We start from the raw sequence: 19369 nt of genomic DNA on the forward strand, positions 1-19369 counted from the left end.
CACCAGCCAAAAATAAATAGACAATACAGCCTTTTCTTAGTTATTATTCAAAATAAAAGACTCTAAAAAACAGTAAATCAGGAGCTAGTGTTGTGGTATATTGGGTTAAGCTGCCACTTGCAATGCCAGCATCCCATAGGGATGCCAGTGACTCCTGCATGCTCTACTTCTGATGGAGCTCCCTTCCAATGTGCCTGGGAAAGCAGAAGAAATGGCTCAAGTACTTGGGCCCTTCACTCACACGGAGACCTCGATGAAGTTCCTGGCTCCTAGCTTCATCCTGGCCCAGCCCTGGCTGTTGTGGCCATTTGGGAGTGAACCAGCAGATGTAAGATCTCCCCCCACCCTACCTCTGTAACTCTGCCTTTCAAATAAATAATAATAATAATGATAAAATAAAAAATAGCAAATCAAATTCAGTCAAAAGTGACATGGTATACAATTCATCCTCTCCTAATCTGGGAAACCTGAGACCCAGGTGCGCACCAAGGCCTTGCAGTCTGACCTCCTAAGTCCTGCATCCCTTGACTTGTCCTCTCTTTAGTTTGCCAGGACTCCTAGAATTCAGGAGGAATTTCCAAGGGGAATCCATTCCTGAATCAAGATGTTATTATCAACACAGCCTGTGAGACATAGGCAATTTCAAACCTATAGTGAGATGTAAATAACGTTAATACCTATCATATCAAAAGGAAGATCTTCTGATTCATGAAAATGCACTTTATATTACAGAACTGATTAGCAGTCACATAAAAATGTTTGCAATGTCACGTATTTTTCCATCACAAGGGAAGGCAGTTGGCTCCTTTTCTCACCCAGCAATGAAAGATGAATAAACAAGTGCGGCTGTAAGAGACTTAGAGCACCAATCCCGGGATTGAGGCACAGTCTGTTTTTTACAAGGGATATATACCTCAGGGTCTCATTTTAAAAATGAATTGACTGGAAGTATTAATCCCCACCCCTTTTTCCTTTTCTCTTAAGACAAAAAGAGAACAGTAACAGATAAGTAATAATCTTACTCATTTAGCAATGGAAAATAGACCAAGAATTCAGGGACATCCACAACACCTTCCAAGTTGAAGTCATATTTGCAGCCAAATAAGGGATAATCTCCTTTCTTCTGAAATTTCACCGTATATATTTCATTTCCAAATGATTCTGTTTCTGATGTTTCAAGACGTTTTCTGTCAGGGTTATCACACAACCAAAATACAAAGATTAAAATTGTGAATAAATAGTTTGATCAGATTGTAAGTGAAAAGAAATGCATAATACAATTTTAAGACATTTAATTAGTTTTCTAATTGAATTTGAGCTACTTTTAAGAAATAATATACTTTGATTTGAGCTAGGTTTAGGAAATAATACACTTTGAGCTACTTAAAAGAAACAATGTCTCACCAACAAAGCTAAACTGGAAATAGGTATCACTTTGTAACAACTGGGTAAGTTTCTGGGCCTTGTTCTGACCTGCAGTTTGTCTACCAATATTATCATCCTCCTCAACATAATCTCAGTCTCTAAATTATATAAACGGGTTTTTAAAGCTCATCTGTAAATCTGTCTTTTGAACTTAAACTGTGAATATCTACTCCAATACAATATCAAAGTGCTCAGCACTTATTGAGGCTAACACAGCATGTTTTATATACTCTCTGATCAGCATCTGCTTCTTGATATTGTCAGCTGAATAATGAATACTTTGAAAACCACAATACATTGAAAACTACTTACATCAGTTCAAAGCTATTAGGAGTGGTACCAATAAAATAGCCTCCAGGGCTAAGTCTCTCACAAGCATTTCTGAGCAGCATGTCAGCCTGCTTGTAGGACTCAAATGAGTAATGACAGACGAATTGACAACTGCAGATGTCAAAGCGCATTTCTGGATCGCGAAGTTTCTCAATCAAAAGCTCCTGAAAAAAATTAAAAGGGGTTAAGATTTTGCAACACAGACTAAAACATTTTTACCAAATTAGTTTTTAAAATTTAGACATATCCTGACACCAATGTATCCTTTTCCTCATGATCTGCAACTTGTGCTTTCCCTCCTTACACATAATAAAAGCCAGAAAGAATTCTTTTATTTATTTATTTATTGACAGGCAGAGTGGACAGTGAGAGAGAGAGACAGAGAGAAAGGTCTTCCTTTACCGTTGGTTCACCCTCCAATGGCCGCTGCGGCTGGCGCACCGCGCTGATCAGAAGGCAGGAGCCAGGTGCTTCTCCTGGTCTCCCATGCAAGTGCAGGGCCCAAGCACTTGGGCCATCCTCCACTGCACTCCCGGGCCACAGCAGAGAGTTGGCCTGGAAGAGGGGCAACCGGGACTAGAACCTGGTGTGCTGGCACCACAGGTGGAGGATTAACCTATTGAGCCGCAGTGCCGGCCCCAGAAAGAATTCTCTTTAAAAATTTTTTTTCATTTTACTTGAGATGGAGGAAGAGAGAGGAGGGAGGGAGGGAGAGGGAAGTGGGGAGAAAGGGAGATATGGATCTTTCATTCACTGGTTTACCCCTCCAAATGCCCACAATGGCCAAGGCTGGGCCAGCCTAAGCCAGAAGCCAGGAATTCAATCTGTGTCTCCCAAGTGGGTGGTAGTGAACCAAGTACTCCTGTTGCCCCGAAGGGTGCACATTAGAAGGAAGCTGGAATGGGAAGTGGAGCTCAAACCCATACACTACAACCCGGATGCAAGTGTCCCAAGTGGTATCTTAACCACTGCACCAAATTTCTGCACCTAAGAAATCATTCTTTATCCTGGTTTAACAAAACAATCTGAATTCTATTTTCATAGTCATTTAAAAACTTAAAGATTCTGGCACGATGTTTAAAAACAAATCAATCAAATATGACATTCACAGCTGACCCTTTCTTGGCTTCACTTGAAAAAGTAAAATGCCCTTCAACAATAGCTTAGGCTAAAAAAAGATACCTAGCTTCTGGCAATTTATAAAACGCAGAAGTGCTTTAAAGGTTTCCAACTTTATGGCAATATACTACCACCTTTCTTATTTTGAAAACTACACACAAAATATGTACAACTGAAGTAACTATAATAATTTAATACAGCTAGAAAGTCAGACATAATTCAAATTGAGACTTTTACCTCAAATGCCTCTGGAATTCCTTAAAACTTCATAACTGAGGTGGAAGGTGGAAAAAGCAAACAGCCTTTGCTATGTTGTAAAACTATCCTAACAAATTACAATGTGAACAAAACTAAGTTCAGTTCTAGTCCACTCTGCCTGTCAAAAAAAAAAAAAAAAAACACAACTGGCCCTCCACAGCCACAGGTTCTGCAACCATGACAGAGCAAGATATTTTTTAAAAAAAAGCATTTGTATGAATTTAGATTTTTTGGGTCATTATTCTCTAAACAATACAGAGTAACAATTATTTAAATAGCATTCACACTTGTATTAAGTATTTTAATATTTAGAGATGCTATGAAGTCTGTGAGAGCAGGTTATATGCAAATAATATGTCATTTCATAAGGGATTTGTGCATATGTACATCTTTGGATTTTGTCCTAAAACAGTTTCCTGAGGGTACCAAGAGATGACTACACTAGAAATTAAATCCTGTCTGAACAAAAAAGCAACAGGTGATTCAACAAATTATTAAAGCCAAAAATTTCCTGAAGTACTCACTCATTTAAGGAAATTTATCATAATGGAATTCCTAACAGAAACTGAAAATGCATGTTATAAGTTTTAATATGTATCATTTAGCTGTACTAAAAATGTAAAAAAACTGACCAGCACTAAAAAAAAAAGGAAAAAAACCCATATACAAGAAAATATCCATACCTTTGAAGAGTCAGCAGTAATAAATTCCGCATTGAAAAGAGATTCACCATCACGACGACTCTTCATGTCCTCATAACGCTGCTGACATTGTTTGACAGAAACGTCAGCAATATCTGGAAGGGTGGAAGGGTCTTAGGAACAGTCTGGATGTAATGGTACTAACCTAGACATTGATTTCAACTGACAAACTTGGGCAGGAAATTCAGCTTTAGTAGCCACAAAAAGGATCCATTTCCTTTAACACAAAATAAAAAGTCTTTGTTCTCATACAAATGCCCTATTTTTCAAAAAGAACTCAAAGCTTTCTCATAAATACCATAAAAATTCTATCATGATCCAATCACAAAGTTTGGACTCCAGTTTGAATTCTAATTTTTTTTTTTTTTTTTTTTTTTTAAGACAGGCAGAGTTAGACAGTGAGAGAGAGGGAGAGACAGAGAGAAAGGTCTTCCTTCTGTTGGTTCACCTCCCAAATGGCTGCTATTGCCGGCGCACTGCGCCGATCCGAAGCGAGGAACCAGGTGCTTCTCCTGGTCTCCCATGCGGGTGCAGGGCCCAAGCACTTGGGCCATCCTCCACTGCACTCCCGGGCCACAGCAGAGAGCTGGACTGGAAGAGGAGCAACTGCGACAGAACTGGCGCCCCAACTGGGACTAGAACCCAGTGTGCCAGCGCCACAGGCGGAGGATTAGCCTAGTGAGCCGCGGCGCCAGCCTGAATTCTAAAATTTAACACTATAGATAAAGCAACTTTTGGAAAAGCCAAGTTTCTATTTTCGTAATAAAATGTTACCTGCTCTTTTCCCTATTTTGAGATGGTGCATCAGTAGGTAAAATTCTGGCTCCTTACCAAGAATACAGTGTAGAGGCATTGAGCGGTATGGGGAATACTTCACATATTCTTCACCACTATACACTAATGGGGGATATAGGAGTCAGTTTCATATAAGAATATCCTTAATAATGGCCCAAGTCCTTGGGCCCTGCGCCCACATGGGAGACCAGGAGAAGCACCTGGCTTCTGGCTTCGGATCAGCGCGGTGCGCCGGCCACAGCGCGCTGGAAGCAGCGGCCATTGTGGGGTGAACCAAAGGAAAAAGGAAGACCTTTCTCTCTCTCTCTCTCTCTCTCTCTCTCTCTCTCACTGTCCACTCTGCCTGTCAAAAAAAAAAAAAATCCTTAATAAAGCAGCAAAATCTTATTTTATTAAATTTTAGGTCTTTAATATAATTTTTAAAAAAGATTTATTTGAGAGATTTATTTATTTATTTGTCTTACAGACAAAGAAAGGAAGAGACAGAGAGAAAGGTCTTCCATCCCCTGGTTCACTCCCTAAAGGTCACAACGGATGGAGTGCCGACCCAAAGCCAAGAGCCAGGAATTTCCTGTGGATCTCCCAACGCAGATGCAGGGGCCCAAGGACTTGGGCCATCTTCTACTGCTTTCCCAGGCCATTAGTAGAGAGCTGGATCAAAGAGGAGCAGCAGGGACACAAATTGGCACTCATTGGGCTGCCGGCACCACAGGTGGAGACTCAGCCCACTACACCACAGCACTAGCCCCCTCTTAAACACACTTAAAAAAAATCTTGTGTGATATAACAGGAAGTAACAAACACATTTCTGCTACATAACAAAGTTTGATGGCCTTCTTACAGAACAGCACTGGTTTGAGTGTTTTCAGTTGTGAGCTGCACTGACCACTTTTTTGGGGAAACTCATTTTGACTTGAGTACTTGGTATGTATTTTCTTGAAAATGAACAATGACCCTATCAAGGAAAACAACAGTATATTTGTGGCCAAGGGCAAAATTTAACTTTCAAGGGAAAATTACAACTCTGAGAACATTTTATCAACTACAAAGGGTTGGACATCTTCCCAATATTTAGATTTTCTGATTAGTGATAACATTAAACAAATGTTATTTATTGGTGTCAACAGTTAGAAGATCTGCATAACTTCAGTAAACTGTATTTTCTAAATATTACAAAATCATGAAATGCAAGATAGACCAGCAGATTTTTAATATAACAAAGTAAAAAATATCATCTTATAACTAACCTTTATGGAACTGTCACTGATTTGAGTTTTGTGCCAAAAATATCCACTATTCTCTGAAAAGATTATTGAAATATTCCTTTGTTTTGCAAGCACTTAATCAAAATAACATACTGAATACAGAAAAAGGTTTGATGGGGCCAGCTCATGTCCTGGCTGTTCTACTTCCAATCTAGCTCCCTGCCAATGTTGCCTGGGAAAGCAGTGGAGGATGACAAAAGCGCTTGGGCCCCTGCACCCACATGGGAGACCTGAAAGAAGCTCCTGGCTCAGGCCTGGACCACCCTTGGTCATTGCAGCCTTTTAGGGAGTGAACCAGCAGATGAAAGACCCTTCTCTCTGTCTCTACCTTTCTTTGTAACTCTTTGACATAAATAAAATAAATTAAAGAGGAAAAAAAACAGGTTTGAGAATCTTATTATTATTCGAGACTCTAAAGGGATTTGCAAAAAATGTGAAAAACAAAGAAAAAAGCAAACCAGTCTTCACTTTGTTACTCTGAATTCAGTATCTTTTAACATCTCAGAGCTCTGATGTCTAATGTGGTAAACATCAATGGCTATTACCTCATACACAAGCCTTGCTGGGTCAGAGCTCATCAATGAAAAACTTGAGAACTGCTGATTTAGGAAATACTTCAGAAGGAGTGCTGTTTTACCTCCTGTAACTCGTTCCATCAGAAAGAACATGAGGTCTGCTTCTCCCTCTTCAGAGTGCAGACTAAAGGCTGGGCTCAGGTGTATTCATTTATAAAGTTCCTGTCAATCTTTTACCTAACAGCTTCAGTCTCTTTAAGATTGCTGCCAGGGTGGAGGATTGCTCCTCTTCCAGTCCAGCTCTCTGCTGTGGCCTGGGAAGGCAGTGGAGGATGGCCCAGGTGCTTGGGCCCTGCACCCACATGGGAGACCAGGAGGAAGCACCTGGCTCCTGGCTTCAGATCGGCACAGTGCGCCGGCCACAGCGCACCAGCCATAGCAGCCATTTTGGTGGTGAACCAACGGAAAAGGAAGACCTTTCTCTCCGTCTCTCTCACTGCCTGTCAAAAAAAAAGATTGCTGCCAGGGTCTAGTATTTCATCAAGGGTAAAAAAATAGTGATACTGAAGTACTGTTTTTCCTCTTTCATGTATCTGTTGTAATTTTTTTTAAAGAAATTTCCCTTTAAACTATCTGCTTACCTTAAAATTCTGTTCATATTAGAGAGGTTAAGAAAATGTTTGACCCCTGCAGTTATTCTATGAGTTTCAGAATAGTAAGCTTCTTAGCAACCTCCGAGGGTGAACAATGAAGGTTTTCCCCTCTTTGAACGGTTTAACCACTACTGTTTTTGATGTTCAAACTGTCCTATCTTGCCCAACAGAAACGTCCAATTCTGTCCCTTCTAAATGATTTTGACTACCTTTGACAGTTTCCTTCCTTTACAGAGGGACAAGCTATTCCATGCTCATTAACCATACTACAAAGCCATCAGGAAGGTCTTACAACTGGCGTTCAGAAACACTCATCTCCTCTGTAGTCCTCAGATACCTTGCCACGGCATAGTCTAGCACTAGGTTGACGAAGAGCTTTTTCTCATTTTTACAGTCTCCTGACTAAAATCACATTCTTCTTTTTAATACCGTTATTCATCTTACCAGTACATACAAGCTTGTGAATTCTTCCCTTTTTCCACTTCAGCAAATCTCCACCTTTACCACAGCCCAGGTCCAAAACAGCAATTTCACGTTTTTTTTTCTGTCGAGTCTTTTCTAAAAATTCCCCTAAAAGAGAAATGTCATAATAAACAACGTCATCAATTTTATAAAACATAAACTGCTATCTCTAGTAACCTACTAACCTGATTGATATGTAACATGTTATTACACATTCATTTATGTAGTTAATTTCTAACTCTAGGTAAGTATTTCCAAATACAACTCTGAGTTAGTTAACTTGATCCAACATTAAAGATTCAAAACTGTGTCTGACATTTTAGAAAGTTAAGACAACTTCTTGAAGGTCTGCTTTCAGAATTTCACTCAATATTAAATAGGATATGTCACACTCTATAATACAAGACTTGTATTATGAATTTCACTCAATATTAAATAGGATATGTTACATTCTATAATACAACACTTGTTCATGATCAGCAAAAAAAAAACGGCCACCAGACCGCGCTGCGCCGATCTGAAGCCAGGAGCCAGGTTCCTCTTCCCGGTCTCCCATGTGGACACAGAGGCCCAAGCACTCAGGCCATCCTCCACTGCCCTCCCAGGCCACAGCAGAGAGCTGGACTGGAAGAGGAGCAACCGGGACCAGAACCCGGTGCCCATATGGGATGCCGGTGCCTCAGGCAGAGGATCAACCAAGTGAGCCACCGCGCTGGCCCCAAAAATCTAATTTCCATAACCTTTTTTGTAGCTTTCTCTTTCCACAGCTTGGTGTTTAAATTATCATGTACCTAAAAAAATCAGGTTGGTTACAGAATGACAAGAGTGCTTGACTTTTCATAAAAAATGTCATGCTTAGCACCAAAAGAAATACAAGAAACCAAAAAATTATACAGTTTTATAATAATTAAAATTCATAAGCACTTCAATCTATCAAGCCACATTAGTAGCCAATAAATAATTAGATTTCTATACATCAACAATCAAGCGATTTACATATTAGTTAAAAGGATATTAAAACTCTCAATTTAAGTATTCAGCAATTTTAAAACTCGTCACAACATTGAATCCCGGAGCTACATTTCCCTGTCCTTACCATTCTGAGTTTAATACTTTCTAGTTCATGCATGTACTATTTTAACAGTTAAAATATTCTATACAAACACTAGGTCTTCTGTCTTTCACTGTCTATAAGAACTTAACATTAAGTTCAACAGAAGCACAAGTGTTCCATATCTCATTCTCTATCATGAATATTAAGAAAATGGCACAAGAAATACAGAAAACAGCAAAAACCAGTAATTACAATATCAAGATATATTATATTGTTTTCAAAGATACCTTCATCACCTTCAAAAATTGTACTCAAACTATTTACTAAGCCATAAATGCCAGAGAGAGAGAGAGAGAGAGAGAGAGAGAGAGAGAGAGAGAGAAATGATACCATGTTGAGAACAGAAAAAGCCAACAAGGGAGCTTAGCAGAGACCTGACTGATTGCATTAGGGTGAGGCAGACAGCTGCAGATAGCAAACCACTCACTGAGAGTTGTTGGGACAGCTGAAGAAGGAAATTACATTTTGTTAAGTCTGACTTCAGACTTTTCAACATCTACATTCTTTCTTAATCACAGAATGCATGTAAAATGTGAAAAATAGACTCTAAAATGTATAACCAATGAAAAAATGATACATTGTAAATATATATATTATCTGTTTTATTGAGGATAATGAGAAAGAGACAAGCTAAAAACAAATTAGCATGAGTAAGGTCCAGAGAGAACTTGCAAGTAGGAGGCTGAACATGCCATTACATTAATTAACCTGGTTTCAGCTTGGCCCAGCTCCAGCCATTGAGGCCATTTGGGGAGTGAACCAGTGGATCGAAGATCATTCTTTCTCTCCCTCTATCTCTGTGATTCTAACTTTTACATAAATAAATAAATAAGTCTTTAAAAAAATCATTTGAGGGGCCAGTGCTGTGGCATAGCAGGTAGAGCCACTGCCTGTAGTGCCGGCATCCTATGTGGGTGCTGGTTTGAGACCTGGCTGCTCCACTTCCGATCCAGCTCTCTGCTATGGCCTGGGAAAGCAGAAGATGGCCCAAGTCCTCGGGCCTCTGCACCTGCACGGGAGACAGGGAAGAGGCTTCTGGCTTCAGATCGACGCAGCTCTAGCTGTTGCAGTCAACTGGGGAGTAAAACAAGAGGATGGAGGATCTCTCTCTCTGCCTCTCCTTTCACTGTGTTAACTCTGACTTTCAAATAAACAAGCAAATCTTTAAAAAATAATAATAATGAAATAATTTGAGGCAGGCATTTGGGATGTCTGCATATTATATTTTAGTGCCCGGGTTTGAGTCCCACCTGAGTTTCCGATTCTAGTTTCCTTCTAACGTGTACCCTGGAAGGCAGCAGGTGATGGTTCAAGTACTTGGGGCCTTGCCACCATGTGGGAGATTCAGACAGAGGTCCTATGTCCTGGCACTTTGGCCTGGCCCAGTGTGAGCTATTTTACCCATGTGGAGAATTAGCTAGCAGTTGGGAGATATCTTTCTTTGCCTTTCAAATAAAATTAAGTAATAAAAAAAAGAACTTACTGAAGGTCAAGTTTTAGTTCTACCTTAATCAAGATTTGATTAATTGAGTAAGACTCTGAGCTTGGTGTATGGAGGAGAAAAATGAAGCAATTTAAACAAAGAAATGGCAAAATAAAATACAAAAAACAGTCATACCAATGAGAGCACTTTTTATCCAATTATTAAAGTTTCTTAGGTAAAATATACGACTTTGACTACGCTTCTCCAAACCAACTTCCTGAAGTTCATTATAGTGGGCAGCTACTGCTGAGCTATGTCCATGTTCTAGGTTCTGAAAATAAAGAATGGAATAAAATTAAGGATCAGAACATGGTTAAAATAAGAGCATCTGACCTGTAAATGTATGAAGCCACTGAAACTGTTAAACTTCACTAAGCAATGGTATCAACCACAGAAACTCCACTAAATTCTGCCAGACACTTATTTTCTTATTTTTAAAAACTCTAGATTCACAATTTCACTTATTTTATTATTTTTAAAAACTCTAGATTTATAATTTCCATTTTCATCTTTCCATCTGAATAATTTTAGTATTAATGTCATTACAGAACCCACAGCTTCAGGATTCTCATTTATTCAATCCAATAAATGTCAGCAGATGGTGTTCCTCTAAGGGAATAAAACAGGAATAAATTATAATGATACATATTATTATACAATTATTTTGAAGATTAAATAAAACAAATATAAAAGTGTTAGAACTCATTTGGCTACATTCAACAGTACATGCTATTACTAATCTAATCCAACAATTTTCAGTCTGTGTCACTCCCTGGGCACTCTCTAAGAGTCCTCCCACCTCCCTTTTCAGTAAAGTGCCTCTTACTTACCTATTTTATCTATCAGGTTTAAGTACAAGATTTTCACTTGGAGAAAGGCATATATTGCTGGTAAAAGTCTGAAAAAATATGTTTGAAACACTAGCCCCCAGCCCTGGCTACAAGGACTCATTCTCCTTCAATGTAAAGGCCTGGCCTATCCGCTGGTTTCCTCTTCCGGGCTGATGGCAGAATTTCATCTATTCATTAAAGCGCTCTTTCCGTCCAATTACAGATTCTACCTCAATTTCTTTTCTTTCCGTCCAATTACAGATTCTACCTCAATTTCTTTTCTTTTTTTTTTTTTTTAAATATTTACCTATTTATTTGAAAGTCAGAGTTACACAGAGAAAGAAAGAGAGGCAGAGGGAAAGGTCTTTTATCCTGTGGTTCACTCCCCAATTGGCTGCAACAGCTGGAGCTGCACTGATCCTAAGCCAGGAGCCAGAATCTTCCTCAGGGTCTCCCATGTGGGTGCAGGGACCCAAGGACTTGGGCCATCTTCCACTGCTTTCCCAGACCAAGGCAGAGAGCTGGATTGGAAGTGGAGCAGCTGGGACCTGAACCAGCACCCATATAGTATGCCAGCACTATAGGAATTGGCTTTACCAGCTACGCCACAGTGCCAGCCCCCAAATTCCTTTCTAAAATAATATTTGAGAGGAAAATGACTTGCTCTCCCTTGCTCTGTAATATCCCTGCTAAACATCAGGCTTCTGTAGTCAATTAAAGAAAACTGTATGTAAACTTCAGTTGGTGGGGCCAGCATTGTGCCACAGCAGGTTAAGGTGCTGCTTGCCAAACTCGCATCCCAGACCATAGTGCTGGGCTGCTCAGCTTCTCATCCAGCTCCCTGCTGATGTATCTGCTAAGTACTTGGGCCCCTGCCACCCATGTGGGAGGCCAGGATGGAGTTCCAGGCTCCTGGCCTCAACCTGGCCCAGCCCTGGCTGTTGTGGAATGAATCAGCAGATAGAAGATCTCTCTCTCTCTCTGCCACACTGGGTCTCAAATAAATAAACAGATCTTTAAAACAAACAAACCAAAAAAGACTGAAAAAAATTTTTAAAGAGTTGGAAACAACCTCAGTTTAAAGAAATATAAAGATGAGTATCATTTTTACATTTATCAATGACAATCTTAACTACTTCCAAACAAAACAAACAGCAGCAATAAAAAAGCAGGTGTTGTGATCCAGTACATCAAGCCACTGCTTAGGATGTCTGCATACTATACTGAAGTGTTGGTTGGGTTCTGGGATCTCCTCCATTTCAGATCCAGCATCCTACCAATAGGCACCCTGGGAGGCAGCAGATGATCCAAATGCTTGGGCCCTGACACCCATGTAGGAGATTCCTGGCTTTAGCAGAGGCTACCCCCAGCTGTTGCAGGCATTTGGGGAGTGAACCAGTTGATAAAAGCTTTCTGTCTCTTTCTTTCTCTGCCTTTCAAATAAATTAATTAATTAAAAGAGAAAGAGAGATGGACATCTAATAAAAAAGGAAAAAATTAAACCATTTGGACTTCAACCTACTTTTCTGAAACAATAAGAAACAGCAAACTGTAAAACTGGATTTTAAGTTTCTCATCAAGTTAGTGCTCTAAAACAACAAAAAATACCAGAAGTTTCAATTATATAAAAATTAAGAGTTAAAGATCTGCCACCGTGGTAAAACAGGTTAAGCCTGCAATGCCAACATCCCATATGGGTGCCCATTCGAGTCCCAGCTGCTTTAGTTCCAATCTAGCTCCCTGCTAATGTGCCTGGGAAAGCAGTGGAAGATGATACAAGTCCTTGGGACCCTGTAACTGCATGAGAGGCTGGGAAGAAGCTCCCGGCTTTGGCCTGGCCCAACTCTGACGACTGTGACCATTTGCAGAGTGAACCAGTGGATGGAAGATCTCTGTATCTCCCTCCTTTGTAATGCTGCCTTTCAAATAAAAATTAAGTTTAAACCTACTCTTTTATAAAACTATATGTATTAAAAATAGAATACTCTTAAAGCTTCTAAGATTATGTAAAACTCAGCATAATTCCAGAGCTGCTCCACATCTTCATTTCACATATTGTATTACAAATAAAAAGAAATACATTTAACATACCTTCTGCTTTTCAGGAACATCTTCAAGTTCTAGTTTTCTCTTTTTCCAAGCACCATCCCCAGGGCAAGGTTCATGTGTATCATCATCAGTCCCCGTTTTTCTTTTCTTTGAAATGTTTTCATCAGCAGCAGAACCTTTTTGCTCTGGAGCAATTTCAGCATCAAGTTTTCTTTTCTTGGAAGGAGTGTCCTCCTCACAACTGGAGCTTTCCTTTACAAGATCATCTTCAAACTCTCTTCTCTTTTTTGATGTGTCTATCTGCTCACAGGTAAGAGTCTTTTCAGAAAGCCCAGGTCCAGAAGCTGCTGAGTTTTCACCAGCACTGAGGGAAGATTCTGGTTCCGAATTTACTGAAGCTTCTGCCTGTTCAAGAGGCAGCTTTTCACATTCCTCTGTGTTTGTAGAATTTTCCATTTTTGGTTACTTGAATTGATAAAACTTCATGAACACTAGAATGGCAAAATTTTAATATTACTTGTTAAACACTAATGCTAACACTTTGAAATATTTTTAACTAGAACCTAGCTATTTAATTTCAGTGATCAATGAGTTTTTAAAAAAATCTCTGTAGAGGCCAGTGTCGTGGCAGAGAGGCTTAATCCACCACCCGCATCCCACATGGGCACTGGTCTGAGTCCTGACTTCTCTACTTCTGATTCAGTTCCCTGCCAAAGCACTTGGAAACCAGCAGAAGATGGCTGGAGTGCTAGACCCCTGCCACCCACATGGGAGACCTGGATGGAGTTCCAGGCTCCTGACTTTGGGATGGCTCAGGCCTGGCCTTCGTGGACATTTGGGAAGTGAACCAGTGGATGGAAGGTCTCTATCTCTCTCTAGCTCTGCCTTTAAAATAAATAAATAAATCTTTTTTTTTTTAATTAAAAAAAAATTTCCTTGTCGAGAGATCAAATGATGGATCTAATACATATTACATTTGAATTTCTAAGTATATGGTAGTACTAATTACAATTCCCAAAAACTTCTACAATCTTCTTCAGATAAGTCACTACTGGCATTAAAACTGAAAAATGAGCTGGGAATATGTAAGTACTGATTCCATTTGTATTGTGATTCTTTCTCTACAGATTTAGTTCCCAAATCATGTGCAGATCTGACTCTAGCTCTCACAAGAACCACCAGCTTCAGGCAGTGCAGTCTCAACTCAGCAGACTGCACACACTGCTTCTGACATCATAAGTGTGAGGCTGAGACTGGTGGCACTACAGAACATCTAGGTGGAACAGGAAATTAGGCTGCTGATGTCTAATCTCATTTCAAGACTTGAGAAGTTGTACAGCACCCAATAGGTGTACAATCTCAGCCAATCTATGGATATTAATTTTTTAAAACACACAAACTTGTTAAGGCATAAGTACTTGTTATAATGTCTGGGCTACTTAATAAATGGAATTATCAGATATCTACTTTGGCCTAGGAATACTAATGGTATCTTAGAACAGAAAACACCTGGGAATCTTCAGCAAGGACTTCTGAAATCCTTATTTCATGGAGGGGGAGAGGGGACGGGTCCCAATTAGGTAGTAAATGAAGAGAGTGGAAATGACTTTAGACAAATTTCAAGGCAGCCTTTAGTTTAATACCCAGCAACTCTCTTTCAAACACTCATATGCTCTTAGACCTCTGTGTAACATGGAAGGGAAAGGGAACTGACCAGTCTGTTAGGAATTATTAAGATGGTCCACTTATTAAGTCATTCAACATTCCACCAGCTACAGAGGAATTTAATATGAATTAGGTCTGCAAGAGGCTTACAACATAATAGACCCCTGTTAAAATGTTAGGCTGTCTTATCAAATCCAATGGAGAAAGCAAGCAAAAGACAAAGACCAAAAAAAAAAAAAAACAAAAAAACAAAAAACTAGTGAGATTCAGAACTTGCAAATTATGAAGAAAAAAACTTTATATGTAAATAAAAAGAATAAGAAATCAAGTTTCTTAAGCAGATGGGTGATTCTGGGAGGGATTCGAGGGATATTAGCTTTCATTACCACTGTTTGAAGTTGTAAAATACCAAGCAATGCCAAACGGTGATATCAACTTATTAGACAAAACGAAACGAAAATCACCTCGAAAGGTTATTTTCAGAATAATTGCATAAAATGATTATCTATGAAAACCGGCCACTGAATTATGAAATTCGTATTTCTCGCTCTGCTGTTTATTTCCTAAAAGGAAACAGAAATCCGCTTTACATTCATAATAAAGTTATGCCATATATAATTTTAGCTTCAGCTATCGCCTGAAACTACTACTTAAGGAGTGTGAATTTTATTTATATGGGGCACTACATCCACAGACGTGTTATCATAAAAGCATAACCTATTCGCCAGGATAAATGACCCTGCATTCCAGTCGGCCGCAGGAACGGCAAAGAATGCTTAAAACAACACTCCACGTGGGAGCAGGCCGTGCCTCAGAACCCGGGCAGAGCGAGCAGAGGGGAGCGCGGCGCCGACTCGGACACGGATCTCCGACGCGCGTCCACACCGGCAGGTCCACCCGGCTTTCCAGGCGCGCCTAGATCTGCCCGCCCTTCCAGATTCCGGAGCGCAGGGCGCCAGGCCCGCCCGCCGAAGCCCCAGCAGGATAAGCCCCACGGCCCCATCAGTGAGCCAGCCCGCCAACCTGGAGGCCCGGAGGGTGTGCTCCCGAGGCAAGCTCGCCCCTTCGGTCGCGGCTCGGGCTTCCGACGCGCCGCCCAAGGCAGACGCTTCTGTGGATCCCACTGGATCCCCCAGGCCAGCGCTCAGCGCGGCCCTGGGACACGACGAGCAGCAGCTCTTTGGGCTGCTTTTCTCAACAAACCCCACGCAAAGGACCTGAAAGCAGAAGGCTAACAGGAAGCATTCCCATCAGAACTCGGAGCCCCCCTTCCACCCCCTCACACAGCGCCAGAGGGGCTGAACACAAAGAACGGCCTGAGCTCCAGCCGCCACACTCACCAGCTCAACCATTCACGATTCTGTTTGCGGAAACGCCGGCTGCTCGGCCCGCCTGTCTTGTTGCGTCACTTCCGGAAGTGCGCAGTCACGTGGCGCTGCGCCGGCCCAAAGCGGCTCGTGTCCCCCACCCAGGAACTACGAGTCCCGTCGTGCCACGCGCGCGGCGTGCAGCGGGCGCGCAGGGCGGGCGCGGGCGGTGGAGCACATTGCCGGTGGGCGCGGCTGGGGGGCAGGGGCGGTGGGGGCGAGCGTCCGCGTGAGCACCGCGGGTTGGGTGTCGCGATTGCCGCTCAGGCGAGTCGCTCCGCCGAGTGACCTGGCCGTTGCTTGCGAGAAGCCTGGTCCGGCCTGCGCGGCGGGAAGTGGCAGCGGCCTCAGCGTGCGAAGAGGTAACCTGGGCCGGAGCCTTCTGTGTTGTACTGCGGGGGTCCAGAGGGCAGCAAGTACCCGGGGCGCGTGCTCGGCAAGTGGGGGGCCCCTCGGGCTGTGCGGGTGCGCCTGCTGGGAGGAGGTCACCCTCTCTGGCGGGCCCCACCGTCCCCGGCGGCCGAGAGAGGTCACCCTGGCTCTAGGCGTGCGTGCCAGTATCCCCGGCAAGTCCTGCCTTTGGGAGTGTTTCGGAGCTGCGCTGTAGCCCTTCACCGTCAGCGCGCTGCGCCTCCCCTCGTCGGAAGCCAGGGGACGTGGGGCCGGGAAACGGCCGCCGTCGACACTCATTGAGCTTGGGGGCTGGCAGGTCGCTCCCTGTGGCCGTATTTGGGAGGCCGTGCGGTTCCCCCCCCGGGGGAGCCACGCAGCCCACACTTGTTCCCGAGAGCACCAACGGGAGCGTTATTCTGTATTGCTAGACTTAAGATAGATTGTTGGTGCGTGCGTGCACTTAGTTACTTTGCTGCGTCTCAGCGCCTCTCCACCTTAGGGGGTAAAACTGATCATGTTGAAATACTTTTTGCTAAAATTGATTCTTTTAAAAGCAGGTTTGAAAATGTGTTTACCAGTCTGCTTTCTTATTTGTAGGCACAACAACGTTAATTCATAGACTTGGTTCTGGGGAAAGCAATGTTTGCTGTAGGTACAAGAGTATTTAATAAAGTTTGTGGGAAAATGGAATTAAAAGTATATGGTGGTGCAAAAAAAAAATGGAAGTCTATGCATTGTTATTTAAATAATATACATTTTCCACAAACTTTGTGTTTTCATGCCTTCCAGTCTAATCACTTCAGAATTGTAGGCGTCAGCCCTTCTGAGGTTTGTTGACCCTTCATAAACTTGGAACCAAGAATGAGGCCTGTTTTTAACATGAAAATGAGCCATCAATTTCAAATAAATGGGCCTGTATTTTTTTTTTTTAAAGATTTATTTATTTGAAAGGCAGAGACAGAAAGAGAAAGTTCTTCATCTGCTGGTTCACTCCCCAGATAGCTGCAATGGCCAGAGAGCTGTGCTAATCCGACGCCAGGAGCCAGGAGCTTCTTCAGGATCTCCCAAGTGGGTGCAGGGGCCCAAGGACTTGGGCCATCCTCTACTGCTTACCCAGGCCATAGCAGAGAGCTGGGTCAGAAGTGGAACAACAAGGCTCCCATTTGGGATGCCAGCACTGCAGCTTTACCCACTATGCCACAGCATCAGCACCTATATTTTTTATTATATGTTTGGTTCATGAGTGTGGACAACTGCAAAGGTAATCAGTTTCTGGGGATTGGACGTACTGCTCACAAATGCAAACATTAGCACTAGACAGTTAGGTGACCTGTACTTGCTGGTTCTGATGCTTAAAAGTCATGAAGTAATTGCTATTGCAGTTTGAGAGAAAACAAGTCTGATTTTCACTTTTAAAAAATACCTGTTTGAAAGGCAGAAGAGAGAGACAGAGATCTATCATGCACTGGTTCACTCCCCCAAATGTCCACAACACCCTGGGTTGGGCCAGGCCAGGCCAAAGCCAGGAGCCAGAACCCAATCTGGGTCTTTCAAATGGGTGGCAGGAACTCGAGAACTTGGGCCATCACCTGCTGCCTCCCAGCATGTGCATTAGCAGGAAACTAGAATCAGAAGTGGAGCTGGGACTCAAATCCAGACACTGATAGGAGATGCTGGCGTCCAAAGTGTTGTCTTAACCACTATGCTAAACGCCTGCCCCAACTTTTATAGAAATTTCTCATTAAATTAAAAGCTTTTAATTACACGTTTATAGAAACTCCACAATGGGATATATGGAGATCCCTTTAGGTTTTTGTGAAACTTAAATAGAAGTATAAAATCAGTTGAGGATGGGCAAAGAATACTTGAAAGCAGTAATGTATCAAGTAAGTGAGCCAGATGCAAGTGTTTTCCACGTTTGTGTTGGGGGCTGCTGTTGTAATGCAGAGGGTTAAGCTGCCACCTACAAACACCAGCACCCCATTTAAATGCTGGTTCTAGCCCCAGCTGCTCCACTTCTAATCCAGCACCGTGCTGATGCTCCTAGGAAAGCAGCAGAAGGTGGCCCAAACGCTTTGGTTCCTGCCACCATGTGGAAGACCCGGAGGGAGTTCCTGGTTCCTGGTTTCATCCTGGCCATTTGTAGAGGGAACCAGATTCTCTGTCTCTCCCCCTCTCTAACTCTGCCTTTCAAATAATTGAATAAATCTTTTAAAAAGTTACTGTTGATGTTGTTTTCTCCAGTTACTTCCAAAAAGAATCTGCTTTTCTGAAAATTAAATGAAAGTATTGATAATAGTTGATACTTTAATACTGACTACACCCTCATTTAGTTGTTACATAATCCGGTGGGGATATTTATGATTTTTTTTGCAGATGACAAAGTAAATTGTCCAAGGTCAAGCGGTAGAACCATGCTGCAGAATCTGTGCTAATAATGAAACTGTGCCCACTGAGAAGGTGTACTCAGAACTGAAAGCTGCCAGCCACATGGGTTCTAGGAAAGTGTTTCGATATTTCATAATGTTTGGGTAATTATGTACAGAGAGTTGGTAGCTGGGAAAGGATGTTATCTTGCTGGAATGTGAGCTTCAGCAATACAGGGGCCATCATGTTGTTCAATGTTTTAACCCAGATGCCTGGCACATGCCAGGTATTTACTGAGTGAATGAAGCCCCAAGAAATTTTTTTTAATTCATAATTTTTTAATAGCATACAGGACTTATTTTAATTAATTTATAAGGAAATGAGAGCACTTCTCTAAGAGGTATAATGTTAAAGTGTTTCTATTATAAAGATGAAAATATTTTTGAAATATAAAAATTATTTCTTAAATGTGATTGCAGGGTCAGGCATTTGGCCTAGTAGTTAAGACACTGGTTAATGTACCCCTCTCCCATATCAGAATGCTTGAGTTCAAGTCCTGGCTTTGCTGGGGATTCCAG

The 19369-nt window shown here is 41.8% G+C and overlaps 2 protein-coding genes across 5 annotated transcripts in view; one reads left to right on the forward strand and one right to left on the reverse strand.

Moving 5' to 3' along the window:
• Positions 1-16094, reverse strand: part of RNMT (RNA guanine-7 methyltransferase) — a 37102-nt gene extending 21008 nt beyond the window's left edge. Inside the window, exons 1-7 of one of the 2 annotated variants that reach the window (XM_062201300.1) lie at positions 16005-16094; positions 13042-13490; positions 10256-10391; positions 7506-7631; positions 3816-3928; positions 1738-1919; positions 1023-1187 (exon numbers count right to left, since the gene is read on the reverse strand). In XM_062201300.1, coding sequence (XP_062057284.1) covers positions 1023-1187; positions 1738-1919; positions 3816-3928; positions 7506-7631; positions 10256-10391; positions 13042-13455 — 1136 coding nt within the window. In that variant the 5' untranslated portion in view covers positions 13456-13490; positions 16005-16094. Of the gene's footprint in view, positions 1-1022; positions 1188-1737; positions 1920-3815; positions 3929-7505; positions 7632-10255; positions 10392-13041; positions 13491-15128; positions 15191-16004 lie in introns of those variants that run through there. The other variant, XM_062201299.1, reaches the window with a different exon arrangement.
• Positions 16095-16255: 161 nt separating this feature from the next.
• FAM210A (family with sequence similarity 210 member A) overlaps positions 16256-19369 on the forward strand; it is a 38341-nt gene continuing 35227 nt past the window's right edge. For 2 of the 3 annotated variants that reach the window (XM_062201303.1, XM_062201301.1), the window contains exon 1: positions 16256-16393. The gene's annotated coding sequence lies outside the window, so the exon portion shown is untranslated. Of the gene's footprint in view, positions 16394-17661; positions 17686-19369 lie in introns of those variants that run through there. The other variant, XM_062201304.1, reaches the window with a different exon arrangement.

Source organism: Lepus europaeus, chromosome 9 (genome assembly GCF_033115175.1).
Source record: "Lepus europaeus isolate LE1 chromosome 9, mLepTim1.pri, whole genome shotgun sequence".
Lineage (NCBI taxonomy): Eukaryota > Metazoa > Chordata > Mammalia > Lagomorpha > Leporidae > Lepus > Lepus europaeus.